At 40.4% G+C, this 20,143-nt stretch overlaps 1 protein-coding gene across 1 annotated transcript in view; it reads right to left on the bottom strand.

The window, feature by feature from the left end:
* Nucleotides 1–20,143, bottom strand: part of LOC108790765 (dystrophin-like) — an 80,182-nt gene that overhangs the window by 14,225 nt on the left and 45,814 nt on the right. Inside the window, exon 3 of the mRNA XM_018561106.1 lies at nucleotides 7,039–7,250. Within this exon, the coding sequence (XP_018416608.1) occupies nucleotides 7,039–7,250 (212 nt within the window). The remainder of the gene's footprint in view (nucleotides 1–7,038; nucleotides 7,251–20,143) is intronic.

Genomic DNA, 20,143 nt, shown 5'->3' with positions numbered 1-20,143 from the left:
ACATATGTATATAAATAAATTTTTTTCAAACCACTGGTGTAGAGATGTTAAAATGGATATCCTGTGTGGATATCAGAGCTGAAGTATCTTGCTTGACACGCATTATTGACATTAATATTTTGTGCTTGTTCTGCAATATACGACTTTTCTTTTTTTTTCTTTTGCCACATTTTGTTATATTTTTCTCCAGCCTGGCTACTTTCCCCCATTTTACTTTGCCTTTTGATCTTTAACTTTCAAATTATATATTTAGTGGTAAAACAGAGCACACTGATGTATTTAAATATATAAGCCTTCAAGCAGAGCTGCAGCCAAAATAACAAAACAAATAGCTAATTAAAATATAAACTAACAAATCAGCATTTTCTGCAATATTCACTTTCAGTTTAGAGATTCCCCCCACAGTGTTTTAATTAGATGTCAGTGCTTGGTCCTCTCCCACTGTCATGTAGACCTGGACACACAGTGAACGTGTTTTTACTTGGCCGATAGTTGACCAGGCACATAAAGCCCCCTAGATGACTTTATTCACCAATGGTATGGTTCTTGGCTAGTAAGATGCTTCAGGGGACTGATATGAATAGTTCTGTGTTCTCTGTAGTGTGATATAAAATATGTTGAAACTATATTAATGAATTCAACACTTGCAGTTCCATAATCAAGGCTGACTTCTTATACACCCCCCTCACCAACTGAGCCAGTTGTTTTCTTGTCATTCATTTGTAATCATGGATTTTATAAAGCTCAACATAATATGTACTTATCTTGATACTAATCTACTTTTATTTTTAATAAAGAATAATTATAGTAATAGGTACAAAGAGGATAAGTTGTGTGAATTAGAGCCATAATTAAAGATTCTAGGCACATTCTCTAGGGTCTCATCATGGTTAAATTTCCCAAATGGATTAGCATTTACAGAGAACAACAGCACAGCAAAACTATTAATTATGGAGATACCAAAGTGTTTTATTATTATATTAAAATGAAATGAAACATACGTTAACTTCCTCTATCTTCACAAGTATTTATGTAACAGAACAAAAGATGCAGGTGACAGGTATATAGAATAATCCTGTATTTATTAAAATGCATAGTGCTTTTGAAAACAAAGGAATGTCATATTAGTGGCTACAAAATGTTTACGTTTTACAGGTTGCCCTTTTTAGTCTTTCATTTCATTATATAGCAGAAATAAAAAATCAGATTAGATAACCCCAAATGACTGAACCAACACTATCAGTTTACTCTGTTTATTAGTTTCCTAATGGCCACTGCATCAAACCTGTCATATCAGTTGAAGCCATCTAAATAGACAGACTCAATTACTGCAGAATTCTTTAGGAAGTCATGTCTTAAGAGCTAAACAATTTTTTTAAGAATAGTTAATTTCCAACTTAATGATTAAATATTACAATTTGATATCTGTAAAAGTTGCACACAATCCAAAACACACATTTAAAGATATGCCAGGGCTCGATCCCAGCTGCAAACACTGCACCCTGGTAGTTCTGCCACTGACTCCAGCTGTGGATGACTACAAATCCCAGCAGTACATTATACCGAATAATGCCACCAACTATAGAGGACTACAAATCCCAGAAATACATTATACAGCAATTCAGAAAACTAGCATCAGCTAGCACTAGCACTAGCATCAGCTATAGAGGACTACAAATCCCAGCAACACATTATAGAGCAATTCAGAATGGCACAGCCTAAAGAGGACTACAAATCTCAGCAATACATTATACAGCAATGCAGAATACCATCAGCTATAGAGAACTACAAATTCCATCAATACATTATACAACAATGCAGAATAATACCATCAGCAATAGAGGACTACAAATCCCAGCAATACATTATACAATGCAAAATAATATATGAATTTGCTACATGCTCTACGCTGATGCTCTGCTCCAGGGTGCAGGCCTGATGTCTCAGGTGGAGGGTCTCAGCAGGGGTAGATGTGGAGGGTCCCAGCAGGGGTAGATGTGGAGGGTCCCAGCAGGGGCAGATGTGGAGGGTCTCAGCAGGGGCAGATGACGAGGGTCTCGACAGGGGCAGATGACGAGGGTCTCAGCAGAGGCAGATGTGGAGGATCTCAGCAGGGGCAGATGCGGAGTCCCTTTGCAGGGGCAGAGCTGGTGGGTCTCAGCAGGGGCAGAGCACGGGGCCTCAGGCAGCCGAATCAATTAAAAAATTTAAAGCGATGGTATCAGTTTTTAGAATCAGGCATTTTCATTAGTATGAGTACTCATGAAAATGCACTTAATAGGCACCAATACTGATATTGGTATCAGTGCATCCCTAACATACAGTTTATAGTATTGACTAATATTAGTTCATATAAACAGTGTACCCTATTGTATCATTAATTTTTAATCTTTATATCCCGTGCTATTGTAAAGTGCTTGGTGTGCCACTCCTTATTGCTCCTTACTTATTGGAGCAATAGGGGAGCTAAACCAGAAGCATAGGTAAAGGACGGACACCGGCACTCAAAGGCAAGTCCAGTGCAGCTATTTATTCACATATTTGTTACAAATACAAACACTATATACAACGTTTCAGGGTTTCACAGGATCCCCTTCATCAGGCGAACAATCACTGATGAAGGGGATCCTGTGAGACCCCCGAAAGGTTGTATATAGTGTTTGTATTTGCAAAAAGTGAGGGAATAAATAGACATACTGGACTTGCCTTGGCGTGCACGGGGCCACTCTTTACCTATACTTTGACGGAAGCCACCCATTGACACCTGTTGCACCCACCTCCTATCTGATGGAACAGTGGCTCTGTGTGTGATGGGTACAAGGACTGTGTCCTAAACCATAAGCAGACCCGGAAGTGTTGGGAGAGAGAGGACTCGTTCAGCCTGGAGTGCAGCTGATGATACCCTAGGAGATTGGAAACCAACCAAGACTGAAGCACAAGTCTAAGGCTGGGTTCACACCTAGGCATATCGAATATGAGCGTTTGTCGCGGGTTTCGTGCCGTGCGTTTTTACAGCGATTCACGGTTAAAAAACCGCACGACAAACGCGCGTTTCCAAGGGCTACCTGGCTGTATCCCAATGGATACGCGCGACAAATACGCCCCAAAGAAGCTCCTGTACTTCTTTGGGTGTAGGGCGTTTTGTAGCGCGTTCATACAGCCTGTAATACGCCCAGGTAATAGTATTTTATGGTTTTATGCAATGCGCCATATGTTTGTATTCCTGTGAGTTAGAAAACAAGGACATTTCAGAACTGAGGGAGGATAAATCAGATGGAACTATTAAGTGCATTTTGACCAAACATATATGTTGCTTGCAGTCACCACAGGAAGGTGAGCAAGGTTGTCAAAAGGTTGTGGACATGTGGAAGTTTTTGGGCAATCAAGTGGTGTGTTAAACTAAAGAGCACCACAGGTTTGTGTTCAGAAAATCACAGCACAGACGATACACTGCGCTGAAGTGCAGTATTTGTGAAGATTAACAATTGATATCACATACGATTGTGGTTATTATGGACTATTATTTAACACAGTATATTTAGGAACTGATACATAATTGTGGTTATAGTGGACTGTTTGATTTGGTGGAATAAGAATGGACACATTCATATATTATGAATATCATCATATATCATGAAATATCATTTTTTTTTTGTAGGTAGACTGTAATCACCCTGAGCCCTGTTTACATTGTTCTACGCCCTGCTAGTTCTCCTAAGCTCAGTGTGTTAATTGTTTCTGCCTGTTGCTTTTGAGGATGATCAGTATACAGTGCGGAAAGTACAATCACTCAGTTATAATTGCCTGATCCAACCATGGTTTTGGGAGATGCTCAATATTTGTACTACCTTTTCAGAGTGTTCTACACCTCTTTTGCTTCTGCCTGAAGAGGATGTCTGTCTAGAGTATTTCAATATTTGGGCCTTGCCTCAGTCAGCAACATGTGCTGGAGGCCTAGGACTTTAGCTGCCCTGCTGAAGTGTATATCTGTAGGCTAAAGGATGGCTGCCTTAACGGAATACCTGTAAGGAATCTTCATGTTGAAGAGTGCCATAGAGGAGCTGGGTAGAAGTTGGCACCCAACTTATTGATATTCCCATCATACACCAAGAACCAGACTTGCTAGATATGCAAATGTTGGCCTGCCACACTACTTAGGGGCTTGTTCTGCATCACCCCAAGATGAGGGGTGCTACAATTTTAAAAACATTCTAGGCTTCTATTGGAGAAGTAGGGACAGTTTTCAGCCCGTTAAAGTAAACGTATGTGCAGATAAGGAACAGGGAGGTATTTATTAGAGGTGCACTGAAATGGAAATGTCAAAACCGAAATGAAACCAAAATAAAAAAATTGTCAGGCTGAAACCAAAAATGTTACAAACACTCAGCGATCACTGATCACTGAGTGTTTGCACTCGCTCTCCTTCCTGACAGCTGTCACAGACTTTTTGAAAAAGTCTTCCTGACGAAGCATGTCAAGGAGGAGTTAACACGCTGATGTCATCAAGCTGATCACTGGGGGAGAAGCTGTTTGCAAGTGGAGTAATTATACAGCTCTGCCTATTAAGCCTTGAATGTAAGTTTTTAAGGAATCTATGATTAAAAGTTTTTAAGGATTTCACACTATGTGGCGTCTATATTTTTTTTTCCATGGGGCTACTGAATGAACTACAAGGAGAAATGTGCTGAGGAGGCTAATTTTGACAATTTAGAAGGTGGATTGACAGGAATTGGAACAACTTGACCCCACAAACAGTTTTAAAAAAACCCCAGCAAACTGAAAGGAGATATTGACTGCAAAGGAGGTTGCCATCAGCTGTCCTGGGAGAGTGGCTCGCTAAGGATTTGAATCTGAGTGCAGTTTGACCATTAAATAGTGGTTCAAAGGAGTCTGGTGAGTGTATTGATTACACAGAAATTTAAAGGGGTCTATTCACAAAAGGGTGAAGAGTTTGGAGAAGGCAGGAGAAGGGAACAATCCAGGATAAAATAGCTGAACTGGAAAGTGAGCTGAATTGGAGAATGTTTCCAAATCGGCTATTTTGTCCTAGATTGTTCACTTCTCCTGCCTTCTCCAAACTCTTCACTCTTGAATAGACTAGTGAATAGACCTGTAAGGATATCACACTAAGAAATACCTTTTTGGAATGTTGAACATTTGCACTTTATGTATTGCTTAAAGAGTCTTTTTTTTTTTTAGACCAATTTGTGGAGTTACACATGTGATCTGTATCACAACACATTGCACATGCAGTTTTGAGATTGTATTGAATTTAACTATAGGGGAGGTTGCATATTATGTTGGGCCTATCACTAGGCACTTTATTGTTTATGTATAATTATGTATAAGTTGTAAGTTTTTTTAGCGCAGTGACTTTGTCTTGAGATTACTTTAAAGTGTATTTGTGTTAAGTGTAACCATTTTAAATTGATTCTGAAACTTTGTTTTAGGGATGCACCAATAGCAATACTAGTATCGGGACAAATACAGGGCATTTTCACGAGTACTCATGAAAATGCCCCGATTCTAAAGGCTTATATCGACCCTTTAAATACTTAACCTCCCTGGCGGTATGATTTTAAATTGTTTTCATGTCATTTTTCGGTCTATTTTTTTCCCGAATGTTTTTCGTCTTTGTCGTTTTTTTTAATTTTAATTTTTTAAAATATCCCGCCGGTTCCGCCCCCCTGTGACGCGTACGCTCACAAGTGACGGAAGCCGGAATCGGCCGCAGAACACAGCGCGGCTCGCGGGACAAGGTAAGTAAATGCTATGCAGCTTTCCCGAGTGTAGCTCGGGGTTACCGCTTATGGTATGAAAAAGAAACCCCGAGCTACACTCGGGAATAACGCCAGGGAGGTTAAACAAGTTTGGCTTCCTTGAGTTCCCTGCATTCTGGGGACCTCAGGCAGCTTGCTGGGGACCTCGCAGTAACTGTCCTTGGCAGTGCCGGTCACGCCATACATCTGCTTCTCCTTCCCAAGATCAGCACAGCCAAGGACAGCCCCACACTTGGAGAACCTGACACCTGGCACCCGCCAGTATAGCCATGGAGAGAGTCGTGATTGCAGCCCTGAAGAGCCCGAAGCCCAGCACCCGCTGGTACAGCCCTGTAGAGCCCACATGCAGCCCTGGTGAGATGCGAATGCAGCCCTGGTGAGACCCAATAAAAACTTGGGTGAGACCCAAATGCAGCCCTGGTGAAATCCCAATGCAGCCCTGGTGAAACTCAAATGCAGCACTGGTGAGACCCAAACACAGCCATGGTGAGACCCAAACGCAGCCCTGGTGAAATCTGCATGCAGCACCGGTGAAACCCAAATGCAGCCCTGGTGAGACACCGCATGCCGCTCTGGTGAGACCTGCATGCCGCCCTGTTGAGACTGCACATAGTCCTGGTGAATGCCCACAGACACACCACCACACTTTTGAGTGACCCTCACAGCCCTTCTGGAGCCTACCATACCCTCCTGAGAGCAGGTAAGTAAACTTTTATACTGTGGCTGCCTATTGTAATTCTCTGATTGGTGTATGTCACAGTGCTAATAAAATGCAATAGAGAATAGCAACTGGCTATAGAGGACTACAGATCTCAGCAATCCATGATTGCTGGTTGCTATTCTCTATTGCTGAATAATCATGGTTTGAATTACAGTTCTTCAAAATTATAAAGAAACTGTCCTAAAATCATGAGTCTGTATTGTTCTAGAAAAAATGTCAGATGTCCCTTTAAGAAAAAGTATTGGTAATTGGTATCGGCAAGAACCTGAGGGAAAGTAGTTGTACTTGGTCTTGAAAAAGTGGTATAGTTGCATCCCTACTTTGTTTAATGCAAAGCAACAACTTTCTAGATGAAGTTGGTGTTAACATAAAAAGGAATCTGGATTATGTGGTTCATAATAGATTCAGAAAAAGAGTAAACTGCCAGTAGGTTAGTTTTCATGAATAAAGAATAATGCCTAGCAATTAGTAGTACTAAAAGTTCTGGCTAACAAATTACTCACCACCCCAATGGTTAGAACAAAACAGATAACATACCTTAAGGTCAGTATTTTGCTTCTTTAGTGCTTCAACGGTATATGAAATTTCTTTCCAAGATTCAATCCTTCCTTTTGCTTTCTCCAACACCTGTTCTGCCTCATGACGAGCTTCTATCCACTGGACAGAATCGTTAAGCATTTCCTGTAGCTGCTGTCTTCGATTTTGGAGGTGACACTGTACTTCCTCCCACTGGTTTTGCATTTTATCAACTGCAAAATATAATTTTTATTTTAAAATATATATACCTTTGGATGAATTAAAAGAGCTTAATTTAACCCTGAATACGTTTTCGGAATCATTTTGATGCATGTTGAGATGCACAAAAGTTTACTGAAAGCACATAATATAATAATTGGTCTGACCCACCATGATAAAAAAACTACTTAAATAATGAAAAATGTATTTAATAAATAGATTCATGTTGTTTTGTTTAAGTTATGTAAAATATCAACAAAAACAGTTCTTTTTCAATATCTAGGCATAACACAGCCAACTATTTTAGCTTTTATTAATTCAAGGGATGTGATACAACATTCTTAAAGGGCCAAAGCTGATGAAAGTAGTAAATCTTCTTAAACATTGCTTTGTCAGTAAAAATTACTACTTTATTTTTACAGAGGAAATACAATCTTGAAGAAAACTCTTTTGTGTATTATCGTTAAGATTTCAACATTTTATGGAAATATCATCTGACATAAAGATATACGGGACACCATCTTATTTATATTCAAATGAAATTTTCATACTGAATAAATGTTTCAATTAGTGGTGTTAAACTATAAATATTCGACATATGAATTATTCATACATTTTCCTATCCAAAGTTCTTCATTAGTTTCTGTCTTAATTTATTATTATAGAGGAACTCTAATTAAACCCATACATTACACGTGGATTCACACAAATTTTTAAATGTACTGTACTTTAAGTTTGAGGAGAACATCTTTCTGCTCTACATACATACAACACATATTTAAAGGACCAGCATTTCTAAAATACAAGTTGCTTTATCCAAGAGAGCTAAAAATTGCATCACCTGCATAAAAGTTCCAACCTATTTGTAGGCACTTCTGAGACATGTATTATGCTACTTGCTATGTTAATGTAAAGCAGAACTGTTTATAAGGGCAGAAAAAAATATTTGCATTTAATATAAAGTAGGGGAGGGTTACTACCACTGTCAGTTTTCTTTCATCTGTGTCTTATTAGGAAGATTTCTGTACACTTCCTGTACTGTAGACATAATAGTAAGTAAGAGGATATGTTTTCAATGTGAAGAAAATCCCCACTGAGACAGTTGTGACAAGTAACAAGTGTCCTGGTGTTCTGGTAGCAGCTCAATATTTTGGATTTACCCTCAATGTCATTCCGAGTGACATTGATGATCAGGAACATTAGCGAGAGTGAACCTTCCTAAAAAGGACACAGACAATAATACAAAAAAGTGGTTCTAACCCCTCACACTTCTATATAAATCTAAAAAAAACTTTGCCTTTACTAATACTTTCACAAACTGATATCTTCACCGTTTATGTGGTAGGGTTGTTCATAATTCCTAAGCAGGTTAAAATTGAGTTTAATTGACTTCCAACTACCCCAAAATGGCTGCTGCAATTTAACTCCATGGGACAGCTACTGGAAAGACAGACAGATGTGCCAGCTTCCACAGATAGGGACTTTAGTTCTGTAGGACATTGTGGGAAGATGAGGGGCTGTAAGAGCCATTTTTAGAGAGAGCAGCTGAAAGGAGCTTTAGAGACAAAACATGGGAAAATGTGCAGCTATTGCAAATATGTACTAAACATTGTTTTTTTTTGCCCAGCCATACTTTAAGTGACTTTCTTAATCAGGAGAGTAACTAAATATCATTAGGTCCCGTAGCAAATTTTTGTCATGCCCTAAGTTCGCCAGGCCCATATGGACCCATTTCTGCAGTACCCAGAACTCTGTACTGGAGCCGAGCAATCTACATTACTGATAAATTTTTTTTTACTTTGGTGTACATTGGCAGCATTTTATGCAACCCCAAAAGCATACACTGGTGGTCATTGGTACTCTTATTGGCCCTGATAAAAGCCCCCTCAGCCTTAATGGTTAGTGGTGCTTGATGTACCTCTACAGCAGGGGTGCCCACAATTTTTTGTGTTAAGATCTACTTTTCAAATGACAAGCTACATGAAATCTCCCTCGCTCTCTCTCTCCTGGCTGTCTATCCTCGCTCTCCTGGCTGTCTCTCCTTGCTCTCTCTCCTGGCTGTCTCTTCTTGCTCTCTCTCCTGGCTATCTCTCCTTGCTCTCTCTCCTGGCTGTCTCTCCTTGCTCTCTCTCCTGGCTGTCTCTCCTCGCTCTCTCTCTCCTGGCTGTCATTCCTCATTTTTTCTCCTGGCTGTCTCTCCTTGCGCTCTCATTCCTGGCTGTCTCTCCTCTCTCTTTCCTGGCTGCCTTTCCTTGCTCTCTCCCTTGGCTCTCTCTCCCCTGGCTCACCTTGCTGTATTTGGCAACAGGCTGTGTAAACTAATATTCTTTGATGTAATACATAACACTTCAACCACCAGTATCCACTAGAAAGGTGTCAGTGAGCTAGGCTCAGCAGACTCAGGCTAATAGGTAATCATGTGTGCACAGCTAAATAGATATACCAAAATGGAATAAAGGGGCTGCTATTCACACCCTTTGGGATCTACCAGCATTAGCTTTGAGAGCTACTGGTAGATCACGATCTACCTAATGGGCACCCCTGCTCTACAGTGTTAACCATCAATCAATGTCAAACCATTGGAGTTCAGAGTTAAAGCAAGGTTTTAAAACGCATCTTTTAAAACAGACAAAATCTGGAGCATTTGTGCATGGTAACCAATCGGCTGCTCTCTTCATTTTGGTCAGTTAAGTTATGAAAATGAAAGAGAGAAGCTGATTGGTTGCCATGCACAGCTGCTTCAGATTTTGTCTGCTCCAGTTTTAATCAGTTCCCTTCATTAGGTTTTACCTTTAGCAAGACTATGGGCTCATGTCCACTACTACTTTGTCCTCCCCCACTGGAGCAGCTGTTCAGCAAAAATCAATATACCTACATTTATTCAGCAATCATAGGTTCTTCTTTGCCTTTTCCTTCCTATGGTGGTGAGAAGATCCCGAGAGGGCAGCCACACAATAATGTGGATCCACTCTCTGCAGCATTCTCCTGCAAGTCCATGGCAGATGATGGATCCTTGAAGCTCAGGGCTCACAGGAAATGATGCTAGATGTCATCAGGGGTGTTTCTAACTTTTTTTGCCTCCTTCAGCAGGGGGGGACGGGTACAGTGTCCCATCGAGCTCCTGGCAACCAGTGACATTACAGGTTGCCAGGAGCTCAGCTGGACACCGGAAAGCATGTCCCAGGTTGCTAAGAGCTGAGAGGAGGGATGTGTATGGCCCTTATACATATCTGCGCCCGGCTCTTACCAATCTAGTATGCTCTGGTGGGAAAGGGGGTGGCAGGCCATGCCACTCATCCTTCTGCCCTCCCCCCACAAGATGCCGACTCATCGGAAATGAAGACCCTGGATGTCATACAGTTCAAAGGAGGAGCTGCAATGGATCCCATATATGGTATGTGTGTATATGTATGTGTGTGTGGATGGGGGGAGGGGCTGGGGATGACAGCCTCGGTTTTTTATTCACAATCCTGCTGGGAACTCATGGTAATGATTTGGTGCCCAAGCTGGATTAGCCAACAAAGGGTATTATTTAAACTCAAAACTTTCTTTCTGTAGTAACTCTTATTTACAGATTGGGGAGAATGGTCATTGAATGAGATTTCAGAAAATCTAAAAGTGACAAAAGCTCATTTTAAGTTTTCACTGAGGGCAAAATCAACAGGGCCAGGGTTTCCATTAGTCAGGGTTTCTGTAGTCTGTATATTCCTGACCAAAGTGTTTACTGTCTCAAAAGTATGCCCAGGCACTATTTTTCTAAAGCATAGGGAAAAAAGTGCATCACTGCAAACAATAAGCTGTGATGCGACTTCCGCTTTTGTTATTTATGTACTGTATGTTATGTTATGTAAAAAAATTCATATCCTGCACAGCCTACATATGGATGTTGCAAAGCTTCCAAAACAGAAAATCTGCCATGATTCATGACTCGTTGCATTCTGTTTGATCTTTTGATTGAGGATCTGTTTAATCCACCAGTGGAGTGGTAGATGTGTATTTATGGAGTGCTGATTATAAACGGTACTCCAGAAAACACACACAGGCAGTCAGTGTTCCCATGGATGGTTGTGATCATCTAACTGCTCAGTTCACAAATACAACATACAAAGCTGATTGGACTGGCTCTTTACCTTTTGATTAATATGATGACCAATCTATAGTGCACACTTAAAAGCACTGAAGGGATGAATGAAGGGATCAACAGCAGTAGATTCAAGATGAAGGAATATCATTGCCTGTGGATTTTTTTTAACCCTTTCACTCCCCTCCTCTTTTGCACATCTCATATCCATCCTGTCCTTATGTGACCTATATATACAGTTAAAACTCAAATAATTAGAATATCGTGCAAAAGTTCATTTATCTCACTAATGTAACTTAAAAGGTGAAACTAATATATGAGATACACTCATTACATGCAAAGCAAGATAGTTCAAGCCGTGATTTGTCATAATTGTGATGATTATGGCTTACAGCTCATGAAAACCCCAAATCCACAATCTCAGAAAATTAGAATATTGTGAAAAAGTGCAATATTCTAGGCTCAAAGTGTCCCACTCTAATCAGCTAATTAAGCCATAACACCTGCAAAGGGTTCCTGAGCCTTTAAATGATCTCTCAGTCTGGTTCAGTAGGAAACACAATCATGGGAAAGACTGCTGACCTGACAGTTGTGCAGAAAAACATCATTGACAACCCTCCATAAGGAGGGAAAGCCTCAAAAGGTAATTGCAAAAGAAGTTGGATGTTCCCAAAGTGTTGTATCAAAGCACATTAATAGAAAGTTATGTGGAAGGGAAAGGTGTGGAAGAAAAAGGTGCACAAGCAGCAGGGAGAACCCCAGCCTGGAGAGGATTGTCAGGAAATGGCCATTCAAAAGTGTTGGGGACTTTCACAAGGAGTGGACTGAGGCCGGAGTCTGTGCATCAAGAGCCACCACACACAGACAGATCCTGGACATGGGCTTCAAATGTCGTATTCCCCTTGTAAAGCCACTCCTGAACAACTTTTCATGATCTGTAAGCCATAATCATCACAATTATGACAAATCACGGCTTGAACTATCTTGCTTTGCATGTAATGAGTCTATCTCATATATTAGTTTCACCTTTTAAGTTGCATTAGTGAAATAAATGAACTTTTGCACGATATTCTAATTATTTAAGTTTCACCTGTATATAAAAAAAACCTTCACCTCCCTTATTCTGCACATTGGCCCCCTCATCTCCATTCTTCCACTGCATGTGACCTGTACATTAACCCCTTCAACTCCTCCTCCCTCTGCATACTAGCATGTTTTATTATTTCTAAAAAACATGGCAAAGAATTATTATTGCCCTGGCATTTTTATTAGATATGTTTTATAACAGAGAGTTAAAGGAGAACTATGGGGTCAGTGTTTTTCCCCATAGTTCTCCTTGGGGTAACGGGAGGACACAAACTAGCGTCCTCCCGTTACCCTAAGCTCAGTATACCGCGAGCTACAGCTCGCGGTATACTGAGACGCCGCACCTGGAGCGGATCCCGACTTAGATGACGGGATCCGCCCAGCTGCGTGAGTGACAGCTGGCTCTGCCTATCTAGAGGCAGAGCCAGCTGTACCCGCCCCCTCCCCCGTCCGTTCCGCCAGTCAGCGCTGGCAGATCGGAGCGGGGAGAGGGGAATCCAGCCCCTCCCCCTGTCACGGCAGAGAGCCGTGACAGGATCGAGAGGTGAGGGAACCCGGTATGTGTTCGCTCACCTCCCGATCTACTGAGCCGACCTGTTACAGTCTCATTGTCACAGGTCGGCTTAGAACTATGAGGTGAGTGGAAATCACTCATGTCATAGTTCTCCTTTAAGAAAACAATTTTTTTTGTTTCAAAATTGTTTCTCCTTAATATAGTAAAAAAGTGGTTATTAACCCCTTCCTGACCGATGACGGAATTATTCCATCACGATTGTTCAGTTCATTAACGATTAGTGCAGGATTAATGCTGTCATGCGGTACAATGAGCACTGGTCCGTGGAGGGACCAGTGCTCATTGAGTTACTACTGTTGCTGGGTCCCTCGGGTTGCAAAGCAGACCCTCAACAGCAGATTAGCTGTTTCCAGCCCTCTGATCATTGCGATACCTGATGGCAGTGATCACAGTGCTGTGACAGGCACTGAGGTAGCTTGCAGCTCACTGTGTTGTGGAGCTGCAAGCCGGCTCAGTGTGTTACAAACTGATACAAAGTATGTATGAGGAGAATACTGTATTCTCCTCAGAGATACTAAGCCCCTATAAATAAAAAAAATAACCCCTTAGTGTCCCAGGTTTTAAAAAAATAAAAAAATAAAAAATAAGGTTTTTAAATTTTTAAAAAGTTTAAAAAGTCAAAAAAGTTTAAAAAAATGTAATAAAAAAAGTATAAGAAAATATAGTGTTGAGGAGACTATTAACGCTAGGAGAGAAAAATACAACATTCTAAAATTGTTCCACATTAAAATGTATTTCACTCCTTGTATTTTGTGACCTATAACTCCTAAAATAAACTGAAATCCCAGATGTGATATACCCTATAAATCAGGACACATAAAATAATGTATTAAGCATTACTTTATGTTAGCTACACTAATTATGTACACATTATTACTGCCAAAACTTTGAAAAATGTTGGTTTGTTTTCTTTTCGTTTGCATTTTTAATTTTTTTTTTTTATAAAAAAAAAAGAATTTCTATATGCATCTGTCACACCAAATAAAAGCCCATTTTGTCATTTAAAAATTGTATATAATATGTGTAGGTGCAATAAGTAACGAAGATGGAAATTATGGTTAAACAAACATAGCAAAAATGCCAAAATTGCTCCGGTCCGCAGGAACTAAAAAGGTTTCTGACGCTGTGTCACTAAGAGGTTAAACAAATACATGATTTGGGGACCAAGTTGTATGTACTATAAATAGTCCTCAACAACATGGCCCCTAATCTACTGGCTTCAAGTCCTGGTGCACTCCATTGATGGAAACTGCAGATAGCTTCAGTGCTCCATCCAGGCCCGTCTTTAACGCATGGCAAAAGGAGCAGCTGCCCAGGGCCCAATCATTGTTGTGGGGCCCAAAGCAGCTGCCCCTTCAGCCCACATAAGATAAACACATGCAGGGCTGGCAGCTTCACCTGTGCAGGCAATGGGGCTTGCACCAGCCCTGCCACCTGTCTGTGTACACAGCATCGGTGCTCTACAGACAGGAGGCTACATACAGCAGCATAGACGTGGCTCTGGGCTCTGTGAGCCCACACCATGCCCTGAGGTGTCACCCCTGCTGTGTCCCCTCCCCTCTCCCTTCACACCAAGTAAGTGACCAAATATGCCACAGTTTATGTATGCAACACATACATATGCAGAGCAGGTTCCTGACATTGCTTCTCTAGTTCAATCTATGCTGCTGAAGCAGGATTTAGAGTTTTAAAGAAAATGTCATTATCAAGTTCTATGTATGGCTGCAGCAAAGCTTCCTGTACTCTCAATACTAGGGATGCACTTATCGATTATATTACAAACAGGATGTGCTATGGAACAACAAACCCCTAAGCTGCCATGAAAAAAAACTGTATATAACACCTAAAAAACATGAATTATAAACGTGAATTATAAATGTGCACTGCGCTATATAAACCAACTACATATGTAATTTAATGATAATCTACATTATACATATTAGGTATTGTTCCACTATATATTGTGTGTGTTCACCATAGGGCTATTCTTCATACTTATATATTTATTTCACATGCAGATTATTATTAGATTGCATATGTAGTTGGTCTATAAAGCGCAGTGCACTTTTATAATTCACTAGGGATGCCACTGCACCGATACCTGCACAGCCCTCCTGAGATCCCATACAGTCCTATTGAGACTCCGCACAGCTACCCACCAGAATATTGAATATCCTGTCTCTCTCCTTGCTCTTTCTCCTGGTTCTCTCTCCTCTCGGTCTCTCCTCTTTCTCTCCTGGCTGTCTCTCCTGGCTTTCTCTCCTCACTCTCTCTCCTGACTGTCTCTCACTCTTTCCCCTGGCTCTCTCTCCTCTCGGTCTCTCCTCTTTCTCTCCTGGCTGTCTCTCTTCCCTCTCTCCCCTAGCTGTCTCCCCTCTCTTTCTCTCTCCTGGCTGTCTCTCCTCGCTCTCCTCCCTGGATGTATCTCCTCTGTCTCTCCTGGCTGTCTCTCCTCTCTCCCTTGGCTGTCTCTTCTCTCTCTCTCTCTCCTCACTGTCTCTTCTTGTTCTCTCTTGTTTATTCTAGTCTGTTCGGGATTCACTTGAAGAAAAGGCAGCAACCCTTGCAGCACCATTCTGTTTACTATGCGATCAGCATCACATAGTGTTGCCCCAACTCTTCTGTATGCTGCTGGTAGGGCCAGGGAGTGGAGGGGGATGGTGAGGGGGGCCCAAGAAATTGTTTGCCCAGGGTCCAATCAATATTAAAGACGGCCCTGGCTCCATCTATGCATAGTTTCAGTAACACACAACTCTGTGGGGATCTTGCTGACCCCCTGATAAGATGCTGAGGATGGCAGCATGTCACCCCAGTGAAATGATACCTAGGTAGTCCTGATCTCAGAATCTCCATATTTCACTGGTCTTACACAGCTCTCTTGTAACTTCAAGAAAAAAAATGCAAGGACCACTCAAATTGCTTTGGCCTCTCCCCCTTACAAATCACCTACTGTTAGTAGGTGTAAGATGTGGCTGTAAAAAAATGGCTAGATTTATACTTGCCTTACTTCTGTCTTCTGCATCACTGGGCATGACATCGCCATCCTTCTGGCAAGTTCCTTGGGGAATGCAGAGCAGGCAAAATCTCACAAGGACATTGCAGTCTATTGTAAGAACATCTTCTTGTGAGGTTTCTGCTGGCGTGTATTCCCCAGGATCTAACCAGAAGTGCTGGAGTGTGACATCTGTTGGAAATACAACAAAATGTACTAATGTACTAATATGTATATTGAGCTGTAGATGGTGCTGTAGTGCAACGTTAGTCTCTATGTGCATGCTTATCTATGATACACAGGAAGTTAATTGTGTTTCCTTCACAATTCTGTATTCATACATGTAATGTTCTTCTAAGCAAGAAAAACATATTTCAGCATTCCTCAAGATCACAGTGCTTCATCTAAACACATAACCAACAACATCTTCCATGCCTAGGTGCTATGGGTGAAAGACTGGGGTAGGTACCTGAGTATAAATCTAACTGGTTTTTTTCACAGGTACATTTTACAACTACTAATAGGTGATTTGTGAAGGGGGCCTCCACAGTGTAAACATTTTACTGCAAGGAATAGAGCTTTAAGGGATATTGCTTGGTACTCACTTCTTTATTTTCATTTTACATTGTTCATGCAATTTAGTGTCAAAGTAAACAGATATTTTTTGTGTTCATTTAAATATTTATCAGGTGGGTTGTAAGTCAAATGCAGACCTTCTGGTAATTTTCTACAACTGTTTATTCATCTATGAAAAAGGCACTTATCTTTTCTCCTTATAAGTCATTAAGAGATTGTTAGACTTTTTTAAGTACCATTATGCACTGCTCTGCATACAGCAATTACATGGTTTGCTATTCATTTTGCTAACTAGCTTCTAGAAAGCTTATTTGAATACATGTTGATCTTAATAAATAGCAAGAGGACATCTCTACACAACTTTTAGTTTCGTGAACAAAAGCTCATGTTATTACTTGAAACCCTCCTGCTGAAGAAAAATGCATTGCTTTAAAAAATTGGTGTCAAGTTGTTCTGCATAGAAGAACGCCCTTAAGGAAAAATTTGAACTCCATTACTTTGCTATTGCAGACACATATTATTCTAATTGAATGTATTCAGTAAATCAGTCATGCAAACTGGGCACCCACCCACTGTTCCTGAAAGATGTTATTCTGCAAGGATGCAAGCAATGTCTTGGGATGGCTGATGCTCTACTGGGTTTGTATATTGACCTGTCTAGTTAAACTGCAAAACTAGATTTTAGAGGTGATCTACACTCACTGGTCACTTTATTAGGTACACCTGTTCAATTGCTTGGTAACATGAATTGCTAATCGACCAATCATGTGGCAGCAACTCAATGCATTTAGGCATCTAGATGTGGTAAAGATGACTTGCTGAAGTTCAAACCGAGCATCCGAATGAGGAAGAAACAGGATTTAGGTGACTTTGAACATGGCATGGTTGTTGGTGCCAGATGAGCTGGTCTGAGTATTTCAAAAACTGCTAATCTACTGAGATTATCAAGCACAACCATCTCTAGGATTTACAGAGTATTGTCGGAAAAAGAGAAAATATCCAGGGAGTCGCAGTTGGGTGGACAAAAATGCCTTATTGATGTCAGAGGTCTGAGGAGAATGGGCAGACTGGTTCAAGATGACAGAAGGGCAACAGTAACTCAAATAACCATTCATAACAACCAAAGGATGCAGAATACCATCTCGCACAACACGTCGAACCTTGAATCAGATGGGCTACATCAGCAGAAGACCACACCAGGTGCCACTTCTGTCAGCTAGGAACAGGAAACGGAAGCTACAATTGACACAGGCTCACCATAATTGGACAATACAAGATTGGAAAAAAGTTGCCTGGTCTTATGAGTCTCGATTTCACCTGCGACATTCAGATGGTAGGGTCAGAATTTGGCATAAACATAATTAAAGCATGGATCCATTCAATGGTTCAGTTTGGTAGTGGTGTAATGGTGTGGGGGATATATGTTGGCACACTTTGGGCCTGTGATGCTGTCAGGCAGTTCTGAAGTCAAAAGGGGGTCCAACCCAGTACTAGCAAGGTGTACGTTATAAAGTGGACGGTGAGTGTAAAAATGTTGCATTGTTTATGTATTACACATTTGGTACTGGACATAACTAAAAAGTTAGCTAAAATATAACATTATTTACTACATATTACACACTGGCACTTTAAATGAAAAGTACATATTGCAAGCTCCTGATAAAAAACTATAAGCACATGGTTTAAATGCTGTAAAAAAAAATAGGTATACTTTAAATCATAGTAGTTAGCACACACATATGGTTTCCTCATACCAAAAGAAAAGCTTTAGTTCTCTAATGGTGGGAAGTAAATCATTTTGCCCAAACAGAGATGTTTCTCAGTTTGTTTTTGAGAAATATGTAAGTCTAGGTTCAGGTAAAACATATTTTTTTTTTTGAACAGAGCATTGAATAGTTGGAGGCACTACCAGGTTTTATTTCTGTGGCTCTACTGGGTAGATTTCCTCTCACTTCTGACAGCAAGTGATGGGACATCTCTCCAAAGAGGGTGGGCATAACATAAACACATTTTGGGCAAGGGTTAAAACTACTGACTTTTTTATTACTGTCCATGCCTTCTTGTCCTGCTAAGAACTGCACCTATGTAGTGTACAGGCCTCACAATGACAGGAGGTAAGGAAAATCTCTGGAATGGCATCACAGACAGAGATAAGAACTTGCACTTCATATGTATATTTAGCTGTTTGCCTGGAATTCAGCTGTAGCTCTTCCCCACTGTATCTATAAATAAAAGTAAAAGATTTGGCTTAAAAAGTTAGACTTCAATCTTGTCTCTTTTGACTGAATGGCTTAGTGATGTATACCATAGCATACAGTATACTGCTCATAAATCTTAAACTGAACAGTTATATAAATGTATTAATGGAATATGGACTAATGTAGATGGCAATTGTTTTCCTGTGTTTGATGTGTGTGTTTAAAACCCACATCAATCACAGCTCATAACATTTCCATCTCCTTTAAAAGTGATGACTGTTTTGAAGCTGCAGTTGTCCTGCATTGTGTTGCATTTCTTTGGGTGTATCATGTCCCATTGAAAAGCATTTGCATGGCAGACAAAGCAGTTTAAAAGCCTTTTGTTGTGTTTTGCAATCAAGCACATGAATTTCGGCAGTTCAAATGCAAAAAGAAGCCTTTGACAACAACACTAATCTAGGCTAGTCCTTACTTTTGGAAGGGTGTCAATTTCTTCTCTATAATGGCTGCATTAATGAGAAAACTTAAATTAACTATCTTGGCTCTATAAATGGCAATATCTAACTTCTCTGCATTTTCTATGTGCTAAATTCCATGATGTCTTTTCACTCCTCTGGTCTTTAAAGCAATGTTTCACTTTCTTGTTCACCTCCACACACTCTGCCCTCTTCACAAACTACCTTTTTAGTTTTATTCTTTTACGTTGTTCTTGTTCACTGGCTTAACTTTCTTGCTGTCACCTTGTTTTACAGCATTAATCTCTGTTTCCTGTACTTCCACTTGACTCAGCTAAAAAAGAGTGCAGGAGCTTGTACCCTCCATGGCTGTTAACCTCACTACTTCTTTTTACCGCTCATGCTTGCACATGCCCTCCAAACTCAGAGAGGTTGTCTGGGAGCCTGGACTCCACTTTGCCTGCATTTTGTAATGTGAGGTGAATGTACTTGTTGACATGAGAACATGATCTATTCTAGGTGTGAGAGGAAGCAGCTATAGGTAAGCATTGAAGCAGTGGATAATGTTTCAAGAAACATGTCAGGAAAAGTTAACATAACACATATACACATGTACAAGAGTGGCATAGTACCTGTGTACATATTTATTGATGGTAAAACATAAACATCCTTTTGAATCTTTGCAAGAGACATAAAGGCTAATATAACCTCAATAGAGGTAATTTATTAATGGTTTAATGGTTTATGGTTTATTAATGGTTTATGGTCTATGATAATTGAGTTTTACCATGAAAGTCCCTCTTCTTTCTCACATTTGTTGTCTTGCTTACCCTCAAATTGGGTAGCTGTTACTGGGATATATTAAGGGACAACCTGCATTCTAAGGGTTACAACAGCCAACTTCCTAATGGGATTTGCTGTGCATAATGAATTCTGTATACGCCT

Source organism: Nanorana parkeri, unplaced genomic scaffold, assembly GCF_000935625.1.
Source record: "Nanorana parkeri isolate BGI_ZX_2015 unplaced genomic scaffold, ASM93562v1 scaffold500, whole genome shotgun sequence".
Lineage (NCBI taxonomy): Eukaryota > Metazoa > Chordata > Amphibia > Anura > Dicroglossidae > Nanorana > Nanorana parkeri.
The sequence above is the reverse complement of the archived record's forward strand: the minus strand, read 5'-3'. Positions and strand labels throughout refer to the sequence as shown.